The sequence below is a fragment of the Anastrepha ludens genome, chromosome 5 (assembly GCF_028408465.1).
Source record: "Anastrepha ludens isolate Willacy chromosome 5, idAnaLude1.1, whole genome shotgun sequence".
Classification (NCBI taxonomy): Eukaryota; Metazoa; Arthropoda; class Insecta; order Diptera; family Tephritidae; genus Anastrepha; species Anastrepha ludens.
Genome location: NC_071501.1, coordinates 61,703,897 through 61,727,194, shown reverse-complemented (window position 1 = coordinate 61,727,194; position 23,298 = coordinate 61,703,897). Strand labels below are relative to the sequence as shown.

The window sequence follows — 23,298 nt, the reverse complement described above, 5'->3', positions numbered from 1 at the left end:
AAAGATTTTTATCTACTTTTATATGATGGTATATACGAGGGTAACTCGGCATTTTCACTGAAAGTTTCAGAAATTTTGTTTGTCTTATCATCTCATGTCGAAGTTGTATAACTTAACAATTTTTTTTTAAGTTTTCAGTGCATTTACTTCATTGCTTCTTTGCTAATCACTAAACCATTTTATTAAAAGGATGACACAAACATTCCTTCTTGATTGGCGCAAAAATAAAAACATTTCGGCCAAGTTAAATGTAGATTTTGATTTCCTAATTGCTTAAGTTAGTCATACTGTTGCATGTTATTTAAATTTATTGTATTTGTTTTCATGCTACACTTACCGCCTTTTCATTTAAGAATAAGTCACTAACAAAATGAGGCTTCTATGGGCCTAGCCAAAACCTATCAGATATACAGTCGCGGCCGCACAAACCGCACCACCTCACTTTTTGCACTTTTTCCACAATTATCGCAGTTTTAATTACCAAATCTTTCTAAAAATTAATACATCTACAAATATTTTAGTAAATACTCTTATATGTAGTTAAACCGTATTTGGCATCAATAGCTGCTAGGACCCGGGCAGGCATTGAAGCAACGAGGTTTTTAAGAATTTCGTTTGGAATTTCCTGTTCCCATGCCTTGTTAAACATTTTTTTCAGTTCTGCCTTAGAGTTTGGGCTGTGGTGAATCATTTTCTTTTTCATCATCTGCCATAGATGCTCAATCAGGTTCAAGTCGGGATAATTTCCTGGCCGCGCCATATCCGATATTCTGAAATCTGCAAATATTTTCTAGAACTACATAACTACATTATGTTTTTTCTCCAAGTCCCTTCTAATTTCTAAAAAGTTTTCAAAAGGGCGTTTAAGCAAACCCTACGATTAACACCATCTGTTCGGGGTGATGTCTTTCTCCTAGTTTCAACTTTACTCTGACGCTTCAAACGATCATCCTGGCCCTTTTTACGAGTATATTTATTACTCGCTATCTCGCGAATTTTTTTTTCTAAAGTAAAAACAATACATTTTTGATGGCGTGTTAATTGCTTATATTTAGCGCACATGTTTTAAGTCGTTATGGTTAACGCACGAGTTCTCACAAACTCCTAAAATGCATTTGTCAATTGTCAATTTTGCACTTCGATCAAAATAAAAATTTAAATTATTTTTTTTTTCAACCGTAGTTATTTACAGTTGAAAAGCATTTTTAACCGGAAAAATTTACTGGTAAGGTTTGCGCGGCCATGGGTGTATATATGTACATATGTATGCAGAGAATAATGGTTTAAAATATATAGGCATGCATATATATATAATATATTTTTTGCGCATATGTTATTCTTAGAAATTTTTCCAAAACGACTAGCTAATGAAGAACTTATCATCAGATTCTCCACATTTTGCTCGTTTAAAGTTACTTCTCGTTTGTGATTCCTTTGTTCATGCAATCGTAGAAGTTATTTAAACAACAATCAATGCTTTTCTTATTCAATATCGAAATGTTGGGATGAAATGATGCTCTTTCTAATTCACGCTAAAAATCTAGTAAATACTGTAAGGTTTCGTTTTATGCGATGAATACGTTCTACAGAAAGGCGCATATAAAAGTCCGCATTAAGAAAGACTTTACTTGCCTTAAAAAAGTAGGGATACGGTTCCAATGAGTTAAAATTAACTTAAAACTGCATAAAAAAGTTTACAGAAATGCTTCATAAATGACTTCGAATATCCGAAAGAAATTCATATAAAAGCTTTAAATAAATCTTTAGTCCAACTTAATTAATTTTATTTTATTGAAAAGTCATATAGTTTTACATTTTTTAATCATTATCGTTATTTGATAATGGTTTGCACCGTTGCGAAGTGATTTCAAATCACCTTCATCATCAGAAGAGACATATCTGCAATATATATTTGCGGTAAAGGCGATAGATTTTCACAAACTTTATTCTCGTGCTGTGTAGCTCTTTCTTTTCTAACAATGTAATCGACAATTAAACTTTGCGATGATCGTCCAAGGAATTTTCTTATAAAATACAAACCGCACAACTTTAAAATCGCATAAAAATAATCTGCATAAAACGAGACCTTACAGTATGTCTCAAAGTTGTTTCCGTTTATCAAATCTTAGGCTCATTGCATTGCTGAAATATCGGCATGTGTTTTACATGACAAAGCAAATTGTATGACCAAGTTTGCAAAAACTATTAAACAAAGTTCATGTCTACAGTTCGGTCTGTTCCGGGTTAGATGGAAAAATTTATTATAATATCGGTCGTCCCGTCGCCAGACAAACCTTTTAATGACTAGGTCATCATCAAAATGCACACCATGAATTTGAACGGAATAATAATTTTCAGAGGATAGATGGAGTTTAGATAATGGAATATTTATCCCCGTGTGTGATGATAGGGGGATAGACAAAAAATTGAGTCGATGACGTTTGGTCTAATTACCCATTCTACATACACTAGGCAGGAAAAGATACCAAATGTACACATACTAAATATGGGTTCAATAATAATAAAATATAAAAAATAAGCGCGCAAGTAGAAACAAAGTAGCATTGCATTCTGAAAATGGCATTACGCTCAATGGCTTAACCGACGATCATCTTTTCTCTATGTCCCCGATCAAAGGAAATGAGGAAAGGGATGGATTGACTAAGATCACAACAGGCCTGCTAAATATGGTATACCAAGGACAAACCTATTTAAAGTTACAGTAACTGTTAGGTGACACTGGCCACGGGAAAGTTGTATTCTAAAAAAAGAAATTCATTAGAGAGTCGAAAGAGGTGCATATGTTACATGAAAAAGTCATTTAGATTTAGAATCTTCTCGCTATCTTATAATGCGTTTACACATGCATTAATCACTTATAAATCCTCCAAATTAATCTACCCGTTCACATATGGCAGATTACAATCAGCTGTCAATACTGCTTTGAGAGGTTTCTCTTCATAGAAATTATTTTGGTGGAATATTTCGGAGTTTTTGCTTTCTTTAATTATTACTAACGATATGAAGAAAATACAAGGAGAAGGATAGCTAATTTAATTGCGCAATTGGCTTCTAATAATAAACAGTTGGAGGAAATCCGTATGCGACGTTTACTGAGGTTGCAAAAAATTATGGCAGCAATACGCATGGGAAATTCTATATTACATTTTATAATAAGTAATGAGAGGACAAGAGGACGTTTATGAACTCACGCTTTTCTCTACAAAATTAATCCATAATTAATAATATTTAACAAACATTTGATTAGAATTATGTTTACAGACCTGTTTTCTTTGCCGGCATCCATTTAATTTAATTTTTATTTTGATGTTTCTCCTTACATTCGTAATAATAATTATCGATAACATAGAAAACACAAGGTTGTGTATCAAAAATTATCATTATTATCTAGGATTATTTTATTATTTATCTACTTATATGTGAACGCATTATTAATCATACTTGCAATCGTATATATATTTAAAGATTTACCAAATGGGATATATTGGGAAAATTTTAAAACTATCTCGTAATAAATATATTATGATGGATTTAGCTTAGCGCCTCATGTTGATGAAAAGATCGTATGGTATTTTTTGTGTTTAGCACAAAATTCGTTTGGTAACCAAATTCAAGCCACTCACATAAAATTTCGGTATATGTTGATTTTAGTGAGCTATTAATTCAACGCGCTGGATGGATATGCGTCTAGGCAACTTAGTGTCGAAAAAAAATACTGAATTCTGATGATACTCATTTTTGTTGTTGGTTAAAAAAATTAAAATGGTGTAATGAAAAAAAAAATCGCATGGATTAAAAGGCTTCTTATAATTTTAACGAGTCCACAGCATTTAATTATCTTATATGTACTATAAAAACAACATGGCAACGGTTTAACTGGCTTTGTGATTGAGTGATTTTTGTCTTCAAAACCGGTTTTCCATAGTTTGTTCACTTAATTTTTTTCTGAACGTTTGCAGTCACTATGAAGAGCAAAAAAATTAATGGACTAATTGTTACCAATATTAAACAAATTGAAGCCATTTTAATTACAATAATTTTTTCGTACGAAGACACGAAAAGAAATCGTGTTACGCTCATCGGCTTAAAATAGAATTTCTATGTGCTAATAAAATACTTTAAAGGTACATATTTACACACAAATGTACATTTGCATTTCGATTGATATTTTATACACTAATTAGCATATTAAAATTTTATTTGGAAAGTTTATTTAAAAACAAAATTCAGTGGTTAGTGAATATTGCACTATAGTAAAAACAAAAATATTTTTGAAAATATTCAAAATCACCGTTCTGTTCTAGTGACGCCTTAGTTAAATTTTCTCAAATATGTGACATAAGCTTTAGTGATATTCATTGATTGGCACATTATATTGCTGCTCTCTTTACAACATTTTGTAAAACAGAGTCGCTTTCTACACAAACCAACCCCTAATTCCGTGCTTGCTAATAATTATAAAAGAGATTCCACGTCGGCATAGAATATGAAATCGAACATTGAAAAACAAAGCAAAAAAATATTTGTACCAACGAGTGCGACTGGCTTGGCTTTATGTATCCATTAAATAAGAGGGAGGTAGAAGAAGGAGTAAGTAAAATATGTATGAGCACTCTCAATTTAGAAAATTTATTACTTACTACGCCAAGTGGCACTTTCTATCTAACTGACACTCGTCGTACATACATACCTACGTGCATACATCTGTATAATACTTATATGTACTCTACATACGCACGCATATGATATACAATCATACAAACGTGTACGATTTTCCTGACGCTGCTTGTGGGCTACACCTTTCTCGAGTCTTTTAGACAATCAGACATTTAGGCAATAAAACAGTGTATAATAGTCAATAAGCAGCGGCGAGTTAAATACAATGCAAACATCGCAGCTCATTGGCAACCGGCCATTTTAAACATCGTACGAGCATTCATAGCGAAGCAGCGACAAAAGTCGAAAGCGCAGCAGAGCGACATTGATGTGCTTTACATAGTGCTGTACTGTGTTGTGCTCTGCTCCACTTTGCTTTGTTCCTTGGGCGATTGTCGGGTGTCGATTATGTAGTGATTGGTTGGATAGTGTGTCTAAACACCTACTGTACTTTGGTAAAAAACCCACCATGGAGAACTGATTATGGCATTATGTTGGGCTGGGTTGGTGGGTTGTTCGCTTGGCTAAGTAAGTATATTAGTTAGGCGGCCCACCAGTAGCAATTACTATTGAGAATCTCTCGTTTCAATAATGTTAATTTTTTATTATTTTACGGTTTTGCGTGGATTTTCTTGCTGTGCTAACGTTGGTATCGTGGCGTGCTTTTGCTCTCACAGTGATATGAAATGTATGCATGTATGTACAGATGTATGCATACATGTCTATGTATATGTATGAGGAGGGTTTAATAAGTACCCATGTTAGAAATGAAGACACCATTTTTTTTTCAACATAGTCCTCGTGTAGAAAGGAACGCCGTGGCCATTTTTTAAACTTTATAAAAAATAGGATTTGTCGAACTGTCCAATATGCGTCTCTGTCTCGGCGATGACTTTCTCGTTTGAGCTAAATTTTTTCCCCGCGAACCATCTCTTCATGTTAGGGATGAATACAAAGTCGCAGGGAGCCAGATCGAGAGAATTCGGAGGTGCGGCAGCAATTCATGCAGTTAGGCGGCGACAATTCCGGATGAATGTGTTGGTGGAACGTTGCGATGAAACAGTTCCTTCTTTTTCGCCAAATGCAGCCGTGCTCCTCAAATTTTTTGTGGAACCGGTCCATTAACTCACTGTAGTATTGTCTATTGATTGTTCGTCGCCATGACCTTTCCGGCCGATGGGACAGTCTTCGCCTTCTTTGGAGCAGATTCACCGAGAGAAATCTATTGTTTTGATTGTTGTTTCGTTTCTGGTGTGTAATGATGAATCCAAGTTTCCTAAACGGTGACAATTCGACGCAAAAATTCCTTCGGATCTCGCTTAAATTGCTCCAAACACTGCTTCGAAGTTAACAGCCGCATCCGCTTTTTGTTGCTTGTGAGCAATGGCGGCACCTATCGTGCCGTCAATTTTTTCATCGCCAACTTATCATGTAAAATATAGTATTAATTACCGTCCCAGTCGACACACCTATGGCCTTGCGGACTTTTTGAATGATTTCCTCAGCAACCATGTCTGCCGGGCGTCCTGGTCGCTCCTCATCAAAAACGGATGTTCGCCAACGTTTCGTTGAACCAATATCTAGCTGGTCATAGATGGAGAAGGGTCCCCATAGACAGCATCCAACTTGGCTTTTATTTCCTCGCATTTTTCCCCATCTTAGCGAAAAGCATGAAACACGTCTTAATCGAATAGCTGCCAAATCCAAACTAACCTCTCAGTCCGTCTGAAATTTGTTTTGACATCAAACGACGGCAGCATCCGATGCTAACACCAAGTTTCCTCAGGAACGTCTTCTATTATCAAATACGAATACTTATTTAACCGCCCAAGTATACATGTAAATATGTTTATATGTGGGCTACAATGCCAAATTGCTCCACTTCTTCAAATGATAAAATGCTAATTGTAGTTATTTCATAACGAAATCTACATTTGCAGGTATATGTGTATGTATGTATGTGTTTACAAGTTAGTGCAAGTCGCTGACCAAAACGCAATGTGTTTGTTCTTTTCCAATTCTCGTTGCTTCTCTAGTTATTTGCAAATCTTCGGCTATGGTCCCGATTTCTTCGGATAGAGTACACTATCGCTAACGCGTACTTATGGAAACTAAAATGATTTTTCTTACTGCCAATTAAATTATTGGAAATTGTATTGTTACTTGCGCCCTTCCCAATTATTGAGAGATGTAAAACCTTTCATATACAGAAAATTAAAGAATTTAAAAGAGAAGCATTGTTTTTTAATGAAGGTAGCAGTCAAGTTCTAGTGTAAAATGCCCATAATAGCAGAAAATGATGCTAGATAGTGGTGGCTGTTCAACTTGACGTGCGATCACTGTGCTAATTTATTTATTTTCTGTTTTTTTAACTCACCGTATTTTATTATTTATCAAGTATATGTAGATACTTACATATCAACTATTTATTTTTATCTACTGTATTCTTTACTACATTTGTGGTAATTTTGTTTGCATTTGATTGCACTCGAATTCGTTTGGAATGCTCAAACGTTGAGCGGAAAGTAATAAATCGAACATTTAATTATTTCTGTAAATATGTGGTTATGAACATATTTTTTTCACATCTACATATGTATGTGCGTATGTATGTATGTATGTGTGCATACGTAGTACATAGATTTTTTTGTTTAAATGTTTTTTGCATTGGAATATGGTGGCTGAATTCGTCAAATCTTGCACTACAAAGAAAAAATACAACTTACACATATGAGAAAATATAGTTGTCTCGTGGTTGGCTACACTCCGTGTTTTGAATTAAGATCTTCAATAGAGAACTTATTTATTTCTGTCTACATCCGTTTTTTTCGGTTCGTGTTGGTTTATTGATATTTTGGCTTTTTTGTTTAACTACTTGAAGAATGGTTGATTTCAGATGCAAAATCGCTCTTTGATCAATGAATAAGTAGGATCACTTCATTTTTATGCAAGAATAGATATCATTGGCTAACAAGCCGATCCCTGACATAATTTTTTTACCTTTATTATCACAGATTTTGGTAGATGATTGGTATTGGTTTGCTTACGTTTTTAGGTAGCCTCCGTCCGTAAGATGGTTTTCTATGCCAGAAGCTCGTTTAAAATATTTACATTGCATATTTTGTGTTTAATCTGCACAGTAGACATTCTCTTGAAATGAAATGAAATTTGAAATTGCGTTTAGGTCATTACACATTACCTGGAGATGCATTAGAATAAAAGTGAGCTTTGCCTTCGTTAGTTAAAACAGTTTTTTGCTATTTTTTATCCCTCCAGGTCTGTCTCGTGTTTCTTAGCGACACTATCCTGCTAGATTAACTAACTGTTGTTTTATGAACTGCCTTCCCTTATTTGAGCTCTTTAATGGAATATTGCAGAAAAGATACCCGTGTGTTACCAGTTTCTTTAACGTGTATGTTAGTATTTATAATAAATAAATAAGTCGATTATAGTTGCCTAGATTATTGATCAGCCCCCATTGTTTACCCCTTTAGCTTGATTTATAATAAATTTTTCGTCCATATATAATAACATAACTCCTTGTTACTATTACTTATTAGCTTATTCGGCATACATACGTATATATGTATAATATGCCTTTCCATTACTGCTCCTTTGTGCTTGTATTTGTTCTCTTCTTACTTTCTCAGGGTCAACACTTGGCATACAATACCATCCATACCTTGACTGGCGCTCTCATTGCGACTTGGCCACATTTTATTGTGCACGAATAGGCATTATTGGTGGGTATACCACTCACTAGTCTACTACATGTACGTAAACATTGTACCTTGTATCTCTGTTCCTCTTATGCCATTTGTTGGCAATGCCGATGGCGGTGGCGGCATCTGCATTCATCCACATCATCAGCATCTGTATCGGCAGCGGCGACAAAATAATGCAGACAGGAAAAGAAAATACAACAAAGACATTTGTAAGCATGCTGAAGTGTAGCTGAAGCAAGCCATCAGCCATCATCAATGCTCGGTTCTGCAGTAAAATCGCCAGCAGAAGCTATCCCTTTATATCGTCGGGGGCAATTTTAAAATGTATTTTCGCTTGTATTCTTCATTTTCGTAGCTCATTTTTTATTAGTTTGTTTGTTTGTTTTCTTGCGTTTTTGTTTGTTACTGCTGCTGTTGCTCCGGCCATATTATCCTATAGGTTGATTTTAGTCTACTCTTACTGTTCCATGTTACTCTGTTCTGTTTCCGTTCTTAGGCTTGAATGCGTGTTACTTGCGGCTACTCTCATCGCATTTGCTTGAATTCGGTGATATGTGGTCTTACTTGTAGTACCTGATGTATGTTATGACGTGTGTGGCGGATAGTGAATGTGTGTGTGCGCGAAGAAGGTGAAGTTAAATGTTGATTTACATGTTTCGAACGTTTAATTTCGTTCGTTTTTCACTATCTTTGTAGCGGTCGCCGTCGCCATCGTAATCAGCATTTTGCTGCTGAAATGCTTTGGTACTTTCTTTGTTAATATAAGCGAGGCGTATACATGCATACCTTTTTATGGATATTAACTTTCGTTTATACTCGTCTGCCATTCTTCGTATACTGTCTGATAGTCTAGCTGCATGTGGGCATTGTTTTACCTGCTTTTTATGTGTCATACATACATGCATACTTCATATAGTTGGAGCATGTGCAACACACAAATGGGACACTTAATAATTAAAAAAATTTATATACTATTTTTGTTTTTAGTCTATTGCAAATTATAAACGTTTTCTAGTTGTCAACTTCTTCATTGAACAAAATTAATTCATATTATACCTTTTTCCTTTTGCATGCCTGTGAGGGTATTTTAATTACCTGGTCGGCATTTCCGAGCATACCCATAGTGAATGATTAAACTTCTTTAAATCTTTACTTAATAATATCGTGGAAGCTATACTTACTCGAGCACAGTACTCTGAAATCATAGCTTCATATTTGACCTTTTATATTAGGTCGTCTTTTATTAAAGTTGGGAAATTCTTTGAAACGCGTCGGTGCTTTGATAGGTACTCTCTTCTCTATTTGCATAAAAAATAGGTAATCTTTTCGAGAAAATCACAGCAAAGCTCCGTTTTTCCAAGCCTAACGCGCACTGTATTTGAAACACAGCAAATAACCCACCCAAACCCGAAAAAAGTGATATATTCTTTTAATATTGCGTATATGTATGTATATATTTATTAGGGCGGGTCGATTTAAAAATCGCTCATTGCTCTGTGAAAATCGTATTCTAGGGATCAAAATAAGAAACTTTGTCGAAGGAACCATATCTCTAAAACAAATTCTGATGTCCCCCAATTTAAAAATATCACCATTTTTGGCCTTTACATGAAAAAATCAGCTAATGGCTATGTTTTTTCTTTATTTTTATTTATTTATAATAATATCTATTTTTTCTCTTAAGAAATTTATTTAGTCAGAACATATGTAAATGAAAAAATTAATTTAAGGGAGGGGTCTAGGGTTTGAGCATTTTTTTTAATGAATTTTTGAGACTTTGCTTTAGAGATATGAATAGTGAAAATGTATTTAAACTTTTTGTACATTATAAAGCATCATTTCAACAATATTGTACTAAATTTTTATAAGAAAATATCGGGAAATAAGCCGGTGAGGTAACTTTTCCGAAAACGCCTTTTCCAAAAGGTGATTTGCGGTGACTATCGTATCTAGTTGTAGAATCACCTGAAATAAAAAAAACAGAATTATTTGGTTAAATTATCACCAAAACCTCCCCCCCCACTGGCTCCGATTTTTTTCATTTTTACGTTGCCAGCGCGTTTTTGAAGCAAAAAGTGCGATTTTCACTGATTTTTTCGCTGTATAAGTGGAAACCGCCCTTAATGTAAAACAAAAAAGTGAAAAATCTCTCAGTGGGGGGGGAGGTATTTTATATATAGAAGTTGTATACCAAATTTGAAAAGGATCGGTTAAATATTGTTGAAGTTCTAATAGTCACGGACTTTGAAAAAGTGGTTTCGAGAAAAACGCGTTTGAAAAAAAGGCATTTTTGTAACGCTCCGCTCCAAACGCTCGCAGCTGTCGCAGAGGAGTGGGGACAAAAACGTCTATAACTCCAAAAGTTTTGCTCCGATTGAGCTGAAATTTTGGGACAATATTTTTGAGATGATTTACTATAAGAAAAAGCTATTTCCAAAAAATCGATTTTTTGAAAGTCAAACCCTAGACCCCTCCCTTAAGTGAGTTATAGAAAAGAAACTAAAAAGTTCGACCCAAATTGGGGGACATCAGAATTCGTTTTAGAGGTATGGTTCCTTCGGTAAAGTTTCTTATTTTGATCCCTAGAATATGATTTTCACAGAGCAATGGGCGATTTTTTTGCCTCCCCACAAATCGACCCGGCCTAATATTTATGTACATATATAGAAATATCCAATGATCCTCAACTTTTCTATTTGTAAACCTACATATAAATATGTTTTATTTATTGTACGAACTTTTCCATTCATTCTTAAAAAATTAGGGTGAATGAATGTGTTTGGGTACGAGTTGCATGCCCAACATGAAAATCGGTTTGTTCGTAACTACTCTGTTTTCCTCTTTCATAAAATCACAGTTGATTTTCCACATATCAGAAAATATAGTTTTGTGTCTTCTATTAAATAACATAAAATAGTAGAAATACAGTCACATCGTGCCTTTAGATGCCCCATACAATTCCACACTCACTTTGTTCTAGTGAAGTGGCCTACCTACAGTATCTACAGTCAACGTCAAAAGAAAGCGTGCACTATATATTGATAAGTTTTCACCATTTTTTTTTTTTTTTTTACTTTATAATTTCAATAATTTTTTTTATAAAAGTACATTCATACTACAACAAAAATGATATAAAGTAAAGTTTCAAAATTTCTATAAAATTTGTAAGAAATCGGCTTTTTACCCAGAATTTCTGAAAATATTTCAAGCATGCAATTTCATAGCTCATTGAATAGCTCTATGACACCTAATTAACAGTGAAATATTCACCAATTTTCTTTTGGTGGCTTCGATGTGCGAGTGCTAAATTGGTAAAGGAAAGCCCCGTTGTAACCAAAAAGTTATATTCGTATGGCTTATTTCCACCTATGTATACCAAATAACCTTCAGTATTGCGTGTACTTAGTTTTGAAATCCGAGGCATAATCCCCAAAGAAAACGTGAATATCTCCTCCATTATCTTTGGCATCAACCCCAGATCATAGTATAGAGTACATATTGGAGTCGACAGTAAAGATTCGAGCTTAGTATTGTGACTAAGTAAAGCCTGAGTCTCCGGACAGCACTGTAGTATACCTTCAGCAAAGGTATCTGTGGCCTAGAAAAAACAAGCGCCTCAATATACGTACCACCAGCAAATTCCGCTTCACACCACTCAGTGGCATATTCTAGTAGTTGTTTTTTAAAAGACTCAAAGTAGGTCAGTAGGTACAGCGAAGAGTAGCCCTAGGCCTTTTAGAGAGAGCATCTGCTTTTATTATATGTAATTCTAAAATCTTATAAATTTCTCAAATCTCTACAGAAAATAGTCTGGAAATCTCCTCTGCTGTTTTTTTAACATGCTTTACATACATACTCGTGTATGCATAAGGATAAGCACGCCTTTTATAATTCCATCGTGTCCTTGCCGATATCAGATCAAAAATTTTGTTCTATAAATACTTTGAAGTTTACATAATTTTATATTTTTTAGTCATTAATTTACTTACCTACTATATTCACACATTCGGTCGCCGTAGCCGAATGGGTTGGTGATTACCATTGGAGAGTGCGTAGGTTCCGTCTCCAAGATTTTTCTAATAACGGTCGCCCCTCGGCAGGCAATGACAAACCTCCGAGTGTATTTCTGCCATGAAAAAGATCCTCATAAAAAACCATTTGCCATTCGGAGTCGGCCTAAAACTGCAGGTCCCTCTATTTGGGGACAACATCAAGACACACACCACAGCTCGGAGGAGGAGCTCGGCCAAGCACCTAACAGAAGTGTACGTGCCAATTATAGTAATAATTAAATTCCCACAGTTTGACTTAGCTTAAAATTATTTTTATTTAAATGAGTACCTGTAAAAAATAGTAATGTATATTAGTTAAATTTTCTCTACAGGGTATCGACTAAAATCAATTCACTATTCTAAATTCAATTCCATATTCGAGTCAACCGAAGAACTCGCGTGACTATTGCTGTGGATGCCACTTTTATCTATCACCCAAGTCAAGTGGGAGCGCCAGGCGTGAAGCGTATACACTGTCCTCACATCTTTGCCTATCCTCACAACGCACCTACATATGCATGTATTTACATCCGACCATGTGTCGTATTCGGCTTGGATTTCTCTACGGCGGGGTTCTTCCACATTTTATTTGCCTTGTTGTCGCTGTCACTTCGTGGTGTTATTGTTATTGTTGCATTCGCTATACATCGACTATGCGATGAGAGTACCGATTTTAATATGTAGATGTATATGTGGTGCTTATGTTAATTTTTATTAACGTAACGCTACTTGTACATCATATCGAGCTCGAAAAGCGACCAAAGAGCCATCTACCCAAGTTACCCGAACCATCATCCGTGCTCTCAACTAACAACTTCTAGTCGAAACAACGAAATTACCAAACCAAATCGGGTGCTCTCACACTCTGCTTAAACCAAATTTTTAAGCCTGCCATTGCTTATACATTGTTGGTTAAAATCTGCCACTTTTTCTCTCCCAAAATAAAAAAGAATCATTTACTCAATTCTCATAGAATATACAAAATCTTGGTGTTTTTATGCTCATTTAGATTGAGAGGAGCGTTCATTTTAGCTCAGATAGTTCTGTGTATGGAAGTAGCACCACAAAGTCGCTAAGTCTTCTTTGACGTTGTTTGTTGTGTTTGCATTGTTTTTGTCGTCGCCACCGTTGCTGACAGTACCACCGGTAATACTGCTGCCACCGCCACCAACATTTAGTGAGCGCGAATACATTTACAAATCCTTGTACATGAGAAGGGAGTGCACTTGGTGGCTCCTATGTTAGCTTGATGCACAGTGTACTGTTTTAAATTTTGAGTGTAATTTGTGTTATTTCCGTAAATGCTTAGATGTTGTTCTGTTATTCCCAAACTTATTTCGTATTTTTGCAAAACGAAAAGAAAATTGACTTTTTCTTAAGACACCACTTTCATATCCAAAAGCTGAGGTCGAATTACGTGATCCGTAGCCCATTCACGGATCGTCACTTAAAAGTGTGTGTTCTGTATTAAAAACCTCACGAATGTACTCAATACAGCGTAAATGACGTTTGGTTGCAAAACGCCATTCGTACGCACAAATTAATCAATGCCAAAAGGTAAAATTTAAGTAAATATAATTTAAATTTTGATGAACCTGGATATTAAATTTAATTTGTAATGCGACGAGGTTTATCTTTGAAATCCAGTTGTGGGTTTTGTAGCACAGAAAACAGATTACTCTCATCCCTTAGCTGTTTTCTAACTAACAACTCGTTGGTTACTTCTATAACTTTCGTTCTCAGAACATTCTAGACAAAATAATAGCCGGTACCAAATTTAATATTTCATAGGTTGTTGTTTACAAACATCAAAATGACATTTACTTACACCCTTTGTGCATACCCCAATTGTAATAGTAGTTTTCTTGTATTGTGTCTGACCTAAATAACACGGGAAAATTAAGCGTATAATTATTTGCGTGTTGTTAAGCAAAACAAAGAGACTATTATAAACGCACTCCTGAAAAGTGTTTGGGGAATTTCAAGCAAATCATCAAACTGCATAAAACCGAAACACATCTATACTAGGTGGTAGCAGTATAATACCTGATTTTTTAAATTTTTTTTTGGCGATTTGGTTGGTCGTTTCACTGTCTAAAGCTTTTTTGTTGTTGTTTCGCTTGTTTGTTTACAAGCAAACAAAATGGAACAACTGTAGTGAACTTAAAATAATATATATCCGGTTTCAGGTTTTCTTTTCGGCTCGGATGCAAAATAATGCAGGGATTGGTAATTTTTCCTGTAGTACCGTGTTAGATATGCCTGAAACTCTCCCATGCAAGGTTGCCAATGTACACCAATTGAAAATACTTCAGGTGAAGCGTTCCCACGACAGTCGGTTCTACGTTATCGGAACGACCCGGATTTAAATCCGTCAAGGACTGTCACTTCAGCAGCATTCCCCATATATGTATAGGGAATGATTATGTTGCTACAACAACAGCAACTTCAGGTGAATTCAGAAAATTTACTAATTTTTCCAAATATTAATTGAAGATAATTATAGAATTTTGGGATATGATATTGTTATATTCAAATTTTTTTTTTTTGTTTTTTTTTTTTTTAATTTCATTCGTTGGTACCACGAACAAGTAAACAAATAGTAAAATTTAAATACAACAACAAGATAAAAAAAGTCTCATCAAAATTTTACTTCTACCTATTTTGTGTACGTGCTCCGCCGCGTTTTACGATAACTGCTTTGTGAAGTGTAATTTTGTACTAAAATAACACACTGTACAGCATGTACTGAATTCGCGTATATTACTTTTGTACCTGAATTTTAATCCATTTTAGCTAGGGTGTCTCTGCGCTAAGAGCGCGCCCGGCAACGCGTATTACGATTGACTTCAAATGCGTTTACATGTGTGCAATAGTATCTGTGTCTACCTTTTAGTGTATGTAGATGTGTGCATATGTATGGATGTGGTTGTGTTATTACTATTTTATTTTATTTTATTTTGTATTTTATCCCTTTATACATTTTGGCCTTTTCTCTATATTGTAGTTATACGGGGTAATGAAATATTTGTATGTATGTACATACATATGCATATGTAATGGAAGGGTATCAGCCAATACAAAAACAACGTGGTTGAGAGTAGGAACAAGAATATGCATATTTGTAGTGGCAAAAGTGTTAGGTTTCTTGTTTTATAGCAGCAACAGCATACAAGTAATAATAACGCTATTCGGCTTTTGTTTTTGTTGCTTTTATTGTCTTTATTTGAATATGTAGTATCATTTTTGAATATTGTTTCTTGCTGTTAATTTTTGTTGGGCCTATGGTTGAATGGCAGCAGCGACCAGTCATTGAGTTGTTGGGTCGATGGGTTTGTTGGTATGTTAGTTTGCTGATAAAAGAATGAATTTTCAATTCATTCTACTCTAGTGTAAAGTGCTTTTGATGCAGCTGCTGTGGCAGTGGCGTTGGCGCGCGCGTTCATTATATTTATTCGCTCATTTTCATTTCGTTCGTCATGTGTACTTTTCCCGTTTGTCGCCGTGTTAGCCTCGCAGCCGCTCCTTCCGCATTTGATCCAACATCCATCCTCACCATGCTGTACTCATAAGCATTCGATACATATACCGATAGGTATGAGCTACATACCATTTTGTGCATACGTATGATTCCATGCCACATTTATGCCACCCGTGTGCTCTTTCAGTTCGATTACCGCTGCTGGTTGTGACTCGGTTGCTCCGCTGCTGGTGTCTTTGCCGCACTTCTCACTTTGCTTTGAGTTTACCTTATGTGCCTGCCTTTGTCGCTGTCGCTGTCTCTGCTTCGGTCTCTGTCTCGGCCTCCGGTTTGTGTTGCTTTGCTTATCTATCTCTTCGCGTACATTTTGGTTTAGCGTGAGTTGCCTTGGTGCTCATTATTTGTTTGAGCGTCGTCGTGTAAAGTTGTAAAAAGAATTTTCAAATAATACCTCTCTTCGTCATCGTCGTTGGCGCGCACTGGAGAGTGAAAGATGATGTGCACGTTTCACTCACTCAAAAAAAACAAAAATAAAACAAAATCCACAACAGAAATAACAATAATAAATGATATAAAATATTTAATAAGTAATAACCAACGATCGAAAAAAGAAAGAAGTGCATTTAGTGTCTAATAATATACAGAGCTGCGTTTGTACTTAGTGTATAAGTGTAGCAAATGAAGAAACAACATATATGCACATATACATACAAGAAATGGAAAAGGCATATAAGTAAACAAAAATTATAAAGCCCTAACCAAAAGACCAAACGTATTGACGCTTAAACTAAATCATCATCGACCGTTGTCACCATAGCTGAAGTCGTTGCCTCCGTCTCCGTATCCGCCGCTGTTGTCGAAGTCGAATTCGAAGTTTTACCCGTAGCCGTTGTCGTCTTCGTCTGCGCTTTTGTTGTTCGCGTACTCGTACCTCTCGCTCGCAATATTTTTATAGTGTACATAATCATTATAATAATAATTATTATTATTAGTTGTCGTTATTGGTTTTCGTTGTTGTTAGTGCTTTTGCCACATTTGTGATTACGATCAAAGCAATAAAAATATGCAAATAGAAAATAAAGAAAAAGTAACGCCAATATTAAGAAAAAAGTTATAATAAAAAATTAAGAAAAAAAGAAGACTACGTAGGCAAACAAGTAAAACAGGCAACAAAAAAGCAGAAACACTTACGAATAACAACAGGAAAAAAGTTGTACATTAATACATTCATACAATCCTATATTCGTACACTTATGCATATGTTGGGTGACTCTCGTCTTTGACGTCGAATAAATGATTTATAAGTAATTAGTGCAAAGATGAAGTGGTGTAGAGTGTATGATACTATACATGCATACGTACATACATACACACATATGAGAAACGTATTATAATTCAAATTAGTGTGGTATGCACATGCATGTATTTGAAATAAAAAGTTCAATTTAATTCAATGATGAGTATTGTACTGAGCTGGTGTTTTAGTTCGCGAAGTGTCTTTAAAAGCCTAAAGCGCGAAATTTTTAAATATATTTGAGATAATTAAAGTTTAAACTAAAATCTAGTTGCCGTGATTTTTTCTCATGATTTCTTCTAATTGACGATAAACTTTACCACGGTGTGGCGGTGTAGATCACCATCTTGTTCCGCTTTAGCAGCACCGGTGGGCAAGAACGCTTCGATAGCGTAACTAACGCGTCGAAATGGAAGTTATAAAACCAATGGATTTTAGCAGCTTTTCTGCATTTTGCGAACATTTGGATAAATCGACGAAAAAGACTACAAGTGCCACGACTGCCACGATAACTACAACAACAACAGCCATAATAGAGTCCACAACGGCAAACGGAGTTGCTGGTGCATCGGATACATCAACAACGCCACCCCCGATTTCAAACCTCATTAACGGCAACGCTAACAACCATCATCAGTATTTTGAGGTATTAAACGAGTATGATTGTGATAAAGCATATATTGCGAATTCGAAATTATTGAATCGAAACAGGTTAGGTTTTGAAAACGAAAAACGAAAGAAAAATGCTGTTCACTACAAACGGCTTTAGGGTCATTAACCCTGATTAAGTGATTAAAGTAAGTGTGTATGGGTAGTCTTCATTGTTGGGGGACGTAAAAATGGATAAAAACATAATTATACGAATTGATACAAATTCTACGCACCATCAAAAAACTTACTATGACTTGTAGTTAGATCAGCGATCTGTTATGGATGAATTAACAAGAGCTAGAAAGTGCGACGTCGATTTAAGTTGCATTATGTAAAGTCCGCACAGAATAATTTTAAAAATCCAAATGCCAAGTTAACAAGCTACTACAATTACTGCATTTCCTATACTAATACTAATACTGAAAAAAGTGGATTCGGTTATTTTGTAGTGTATGATACGTACAGTAGCAGACTTAAAAATAACAAAAAGAAATCAGTTTTTGCTTGATTACTTTTATATATGCAAATGTTTTAATAATTTCTGTTTTGGGCGGGTTTTACTTTATGACCATAAAAGTTTTGCAATTATTGTCTAAATGCCTCGAACAAATTTAAAACTTATCATATAGTTAATAGATCGACCTTTGGTGGTTTAAAAGCATTTATATTATTTCTTCTTAACATATTTTATAGCAAATTTGCGTTAATAATAGTCACGTGTTTGCATACGTTTAGAAAATTACTTATTTACTTATAAATACTGTTCATGGCGTAAATATTTTTTTAAAGAGTTCTTATTACAAACAGGTAATATTTGTAAACATTTTCTCGCTACTAATTAAACAAACCTTTCAGAAAATTTTAGGTGTGAGAAATTTAACAATTTAATTTGAATAACATCGGCCTTTGGTCTAGTGACTGGAGTTAAGAGTGAATGGTAGGGCATTCGGGGCTCAGTCCCGGATGTGCATAATACAGGGTGGGCCAAATAAAACCTTCTAATGTTAAACAGAAATAACTTTTGCAATGATAATTTCTTTTGGTTAATTGTTTTTATACATTGAATATATTTTATGGAAATTACATCAGACAAATGTCCACCATTTTTCTCGATACAAAGATTGGCTCTCTGTAACGCGTTTTCCATTACATCACATAATGTTTCTGGTTGAAAGCTCAGTATTTCGTCTCGAATATTTGTCTAATAGTCTCTGGTTTATTAAGATACACTTTGTCTTTTAAATATCCCCATAAAAACACGTCGGGCGCAGGCAAATCTGGAGAACGAGGTGGCGAAGGGAAATCTGAATTTTTGGAAATCAGACGTTCGCCAATTATTTCATGCAGCAGGTCCATAGTTTGCCTAGCAGTATGCGCAGTTGCTCCATCTTGTTGACAGCACAAATTAGGATACTGTTCCGCCATTGGCCGCAAAAAATTTTCAATTAATGTTTTGTAAGAAGCTCCTGAAATCGATTCCGGCTTTGCGTCCTCATTTTCGAAGATATATGGACCGATAACTCTAGTGGCCATAACACCGCCCCAAACAGTACATTTAGATGGGTGCAACTGATGTTGGTGTGTTGCCCTTGGATTTTCAGAGCCCCACAATCTACAGGTTTGTTTGTTGACATAACCATTTAAATGGATATGCGCTTCATGCAATGTTGCCGATATTTACGCTGCGTTAAAACAATTGATCGTTGACAAGAATAGAAAAACTCGATAATTTTAACGCGTTGTGTTGTACTGTACGGTTCCATAATAAATTCCCAGCAATTCAATTATAACCTACAAAAAGAGAAAAATAAATATGTCAAAAAATAAAAAAGTTATTTGTGCTTAACATTAGTAGGTCTTACTTGACCCACCCTGTATGGGAAAGCCCGATTAGACAAAATTGATTTTTTAATAAATCCAAACTATTTCGATATGGATGTTACTCTTTAACGCGCGGCATTATTAAAATTTTCATTTGAAATAAAATAAGGAGTCGATCGTCGTGAATAATCTTTCTTTATTTTTCCTTAAATTTAAATTTTCATTCATCTCACAGATATACATATACATGACTGTATGTATGATGTGATGGAATTTTTTGTTTTTTTTTTTGTTTACTTCTACCTGTTATAGACAAGGTGACTTAGCTTTATCAGCTGATTTATTTTTTCTCGCAATTTGCTGGTTTGAATGTCAACGAGGAGTGCTTCTTCATTGTTGTCTTATTTGTTTGTTTACATTCTCATTGAAATTTTGACAATAAAACTACCAAATTGCAAAAACGAAATACATGTAAATATTGTTGGTGCTCTAGCGACGTCACCTATTAATTTGTCTTGCTACATACTGTATTTAATACATTTAATAGTTCGTTTTTACACTAGTTCTCTTCACGTGCTTTGTGCAAATAAAAAGCTGAGTTTTGAAAAATCTTTAGGGAAATAATTGAAATAAAAACAGATACCCAAAATAGCATTATTTTTCTTTTAGATACAGTCTGTGTCAGAAGAAAAGAACCGGTTTTTTTCTTGTAACTTCAAGATACATATATTTTGTTCTGCTTTTTGCTGCATAATAGTCCCACTCAAGGGCTACGACCCCAGTGCTAACTCAGACTAGTGTTGTTCGAAACTTTCCCGTAAACGCAATCAAACAAAATTGAGTGAGAAGTACTCGAAGCGGCTGCAAAAGTGATTAAAAGATCAAACAAGTTTGTTGTGATGTGGAATCCGCGGTATAAGATGTACAAAAATGTTGATGACTTTTCCGAGCGCGGCTTGAAGCGAGTGACGACAAAAAAGCAGGATAAAGTGATCGCCCAACTTTTTAAACTTTTGCGACCACGCCAAGCACTATCAGCCATAGAACGTCGACTGAAGGAGGCGAACATATCCTACCGTCCCACATCATCAAAACCACTTCTCGCAGAAAAACACATTGAGAAACAACAAAACAAGAAAATGGCGTCACAGTAATGGATTGGCCTTCCCAGTGCCTTGACGCCAACCCCATTGAAAATGTGTGAGGAACTATGAAAACGCATCTTGCCGGAAAGCTATTCTACGATTTAAAGCAACTCGTGCGTCAACTAGTCCAGCAACTAGTCCTCTTTGTCGACGAGCTACGCAGAAGAGCTGGTCCAAAGCATCCCGAGAAGATGCCAGGCTATACTCGACAACGTTGGAGACTACACGGCTTATTGAGTAATTGCGACTTGTAGATTTGTACATGCTTTCATGTAAAAGAAATTTAAATATGTATCTTTTATACTTCATGAATAATCGCGGTTCCTTTTTTCTGACACAGACTGTATATACCTTTGACAGCGAATGTCGTAAAACTCTCATAAATTTAGTTACCAGCTGATTCCTACTGGAAAACAACATGAAAAGAGAATATATTTTCGTACAACAAATTTAACGACCTCAGAAATTGTTCCTTTAATATTTCCACGAGTTACTTAGGTACATGTAGGGGACCCAGAAAGTTGAACAATAAACGGCATTAAATCTCAGTCGCCCAAGTAACGATGATCTCATCGCTTAACCTGGCGAGATGAAGCAGGGTATCTCAAGCCCAGTTGTTTCAAATGTCTTGAAACCACAGGGCTTAAAAAGATACAAATAAATAATGAATATTTCATTTCATATAGTTATATGGTACGAGAAAAAAATAACCGTATCTTGTATATAAATTTGAATTTTAATCATGTCCTGTCTCATTTTAGGTGATAGATTTTTTCACCTCATGCTTGTCAGGTTAGGATTGTTTAGATTACATAGGTATTGGAATACCTAGCATACGAATTGCAGAGTGATATTTTCCCAACTTGAAAGCAACACCCCATACACATAGGAGTATACCACCATATAGTATACATGTGCGTAAATCTCTGTACATGTGCTTGTATGTGCTATTACCCTATTTGTGTGTAAATCCACTTTTCATGAATTCCTTAGAAATAAAAGAAACGGCGGGGATTTATATCCTGCCAAGGACTGCCTTTCAGCAGCATTCCCCAAAAATGTATTGGGAATTTTTTTCTGCTACAACAGTGCATGTCGCGAACATATTACTTTCTCGGTATCTAATAGCGTTTTCTTTTCTCGTAATAATGTTGCATTTGACCTGCACCAGGGTTGCTAAATTTTCGTGTTCTTTTCTCCGAATATTCGAAGTGGGGGTGAGCATTACAACAGTTGTGCGAAAACTTAAATTGTTGCAAACTAATGGAAGTGAATAGTTCAATTATAAGTACATAAAGTGGAAAGATAAAATGTTTCTTGTTTATTTTTCGTAATGTTCCATTGCAATAGATGACATTTTTTTTTTTTTAAGAAAAGAAAATATTAAGTTTTTTCAACCCCTTTGAACGAACTACTAATCTGCCAAAGACAGGGTTCACGTGTGTTTTCTTGGAAGATAACATTTGGTGCAAAATTGCCGATATAATAGAGTCCCAATTATGCCTAAATCATTAATAAATTATAGATCCTCCATTGCATATATTCAGTCAAATTGGTACGTATCTGCTGTTGGGCATTATGAAGCAAATTAAAATTTATGAATTCATGAACAAAAAATATATATTTATTCAATCCAAATCACTTTGAAATTAAAACTAAGTTACACAATTAAAAAAAGTGCGAAAAAACATATGGATCTAGAGTATCTATATATTAATACGGAAAGCAAAATTTTGTCGTACCTTTTTTTAGTATTTATAGTCAGAGAAAAAAGTTGAAACATACTGTGAGCGTCAAAATAAAGTGTTCAATGCATTTTGTTACAATATGGATTTTATTTCAGTCTTTTATAACAAGACAATATATTTTAATTTCATGTTTTTTAAATTAGTATTGGATTCTCTACTAATTACTAGAAAACAACAAAAAAATAAATTACAACAACAAAAGTTGTAAGACAAAAACAAAATTTAGTGCATATTTTACGCGTCAAAATAAAGTGTACAGAGATATATTTTACAAAAATGATATCGATTTAGTATTTTGTTGATTTCCCTTTTGCTTTGATAACAGAAGACATCCACTCAACTAGTTTTTTTGTCACGTCAGATAAAATTTTATCCCACTCTTCCTTTATAGCGAGTTTCAGCATATCCATATTGGTGATTGTCCTTTTCCGGATTTGGTGGTCTAAACGCTCCCACAAATGTTCAATAGGGTTTAAGTCCGGTGACTGTGGAGGATGATCCAATGTCTTAGGAGTACGATAAAGCAGCCATTCTTTTACTATTTTTGCTGTGTGCTTGGGATCATTATCTTGTTGAAAGATCCAAGATCCCTGCAAGTCTAATTTCTGTACACTGGTTAGTAAATTATTTTGTAAAATATTCAGATAATCTGTTTTGTTCATGGTACTTTCAATAAAAACCAAATTGCGAACTCCGCTTGCCGC

The 23,298-nt window shown here is 35.0% G+C and overlaps 1 protein-coding gene across 17 annotated transcripts in view; it reads left to right on the top strand.

The window, feature by feature from the left end:
* The window catches only part of LOC128862720 (mucin-19), a 94,453-nt gene that overhangs the window by 54,593 nt on the left and 16,562 nt on the right, over positions 1 to 23,298 (top strand). Inside the window, exon 1 of one of the 17 annotated variants that reach the window (XM_054101404.1) lies at positions 16,260 to 17,875. The exons of the other annotated variants lie outside the window; for them this stretch is intronic. Coding sequence (XP_053957379.1) covers positions 17,639 to 17,875 — 237 coding nt within the window. The 5' untranslated portion in view covers positions 16,260 to 17,638. Of the gene's footprint in view, positions 1 to 16,259; positions 17,876 to 23,298 lie in introns of those variants that run through there. 17 annotated transcript variants of the gene reach the window in all.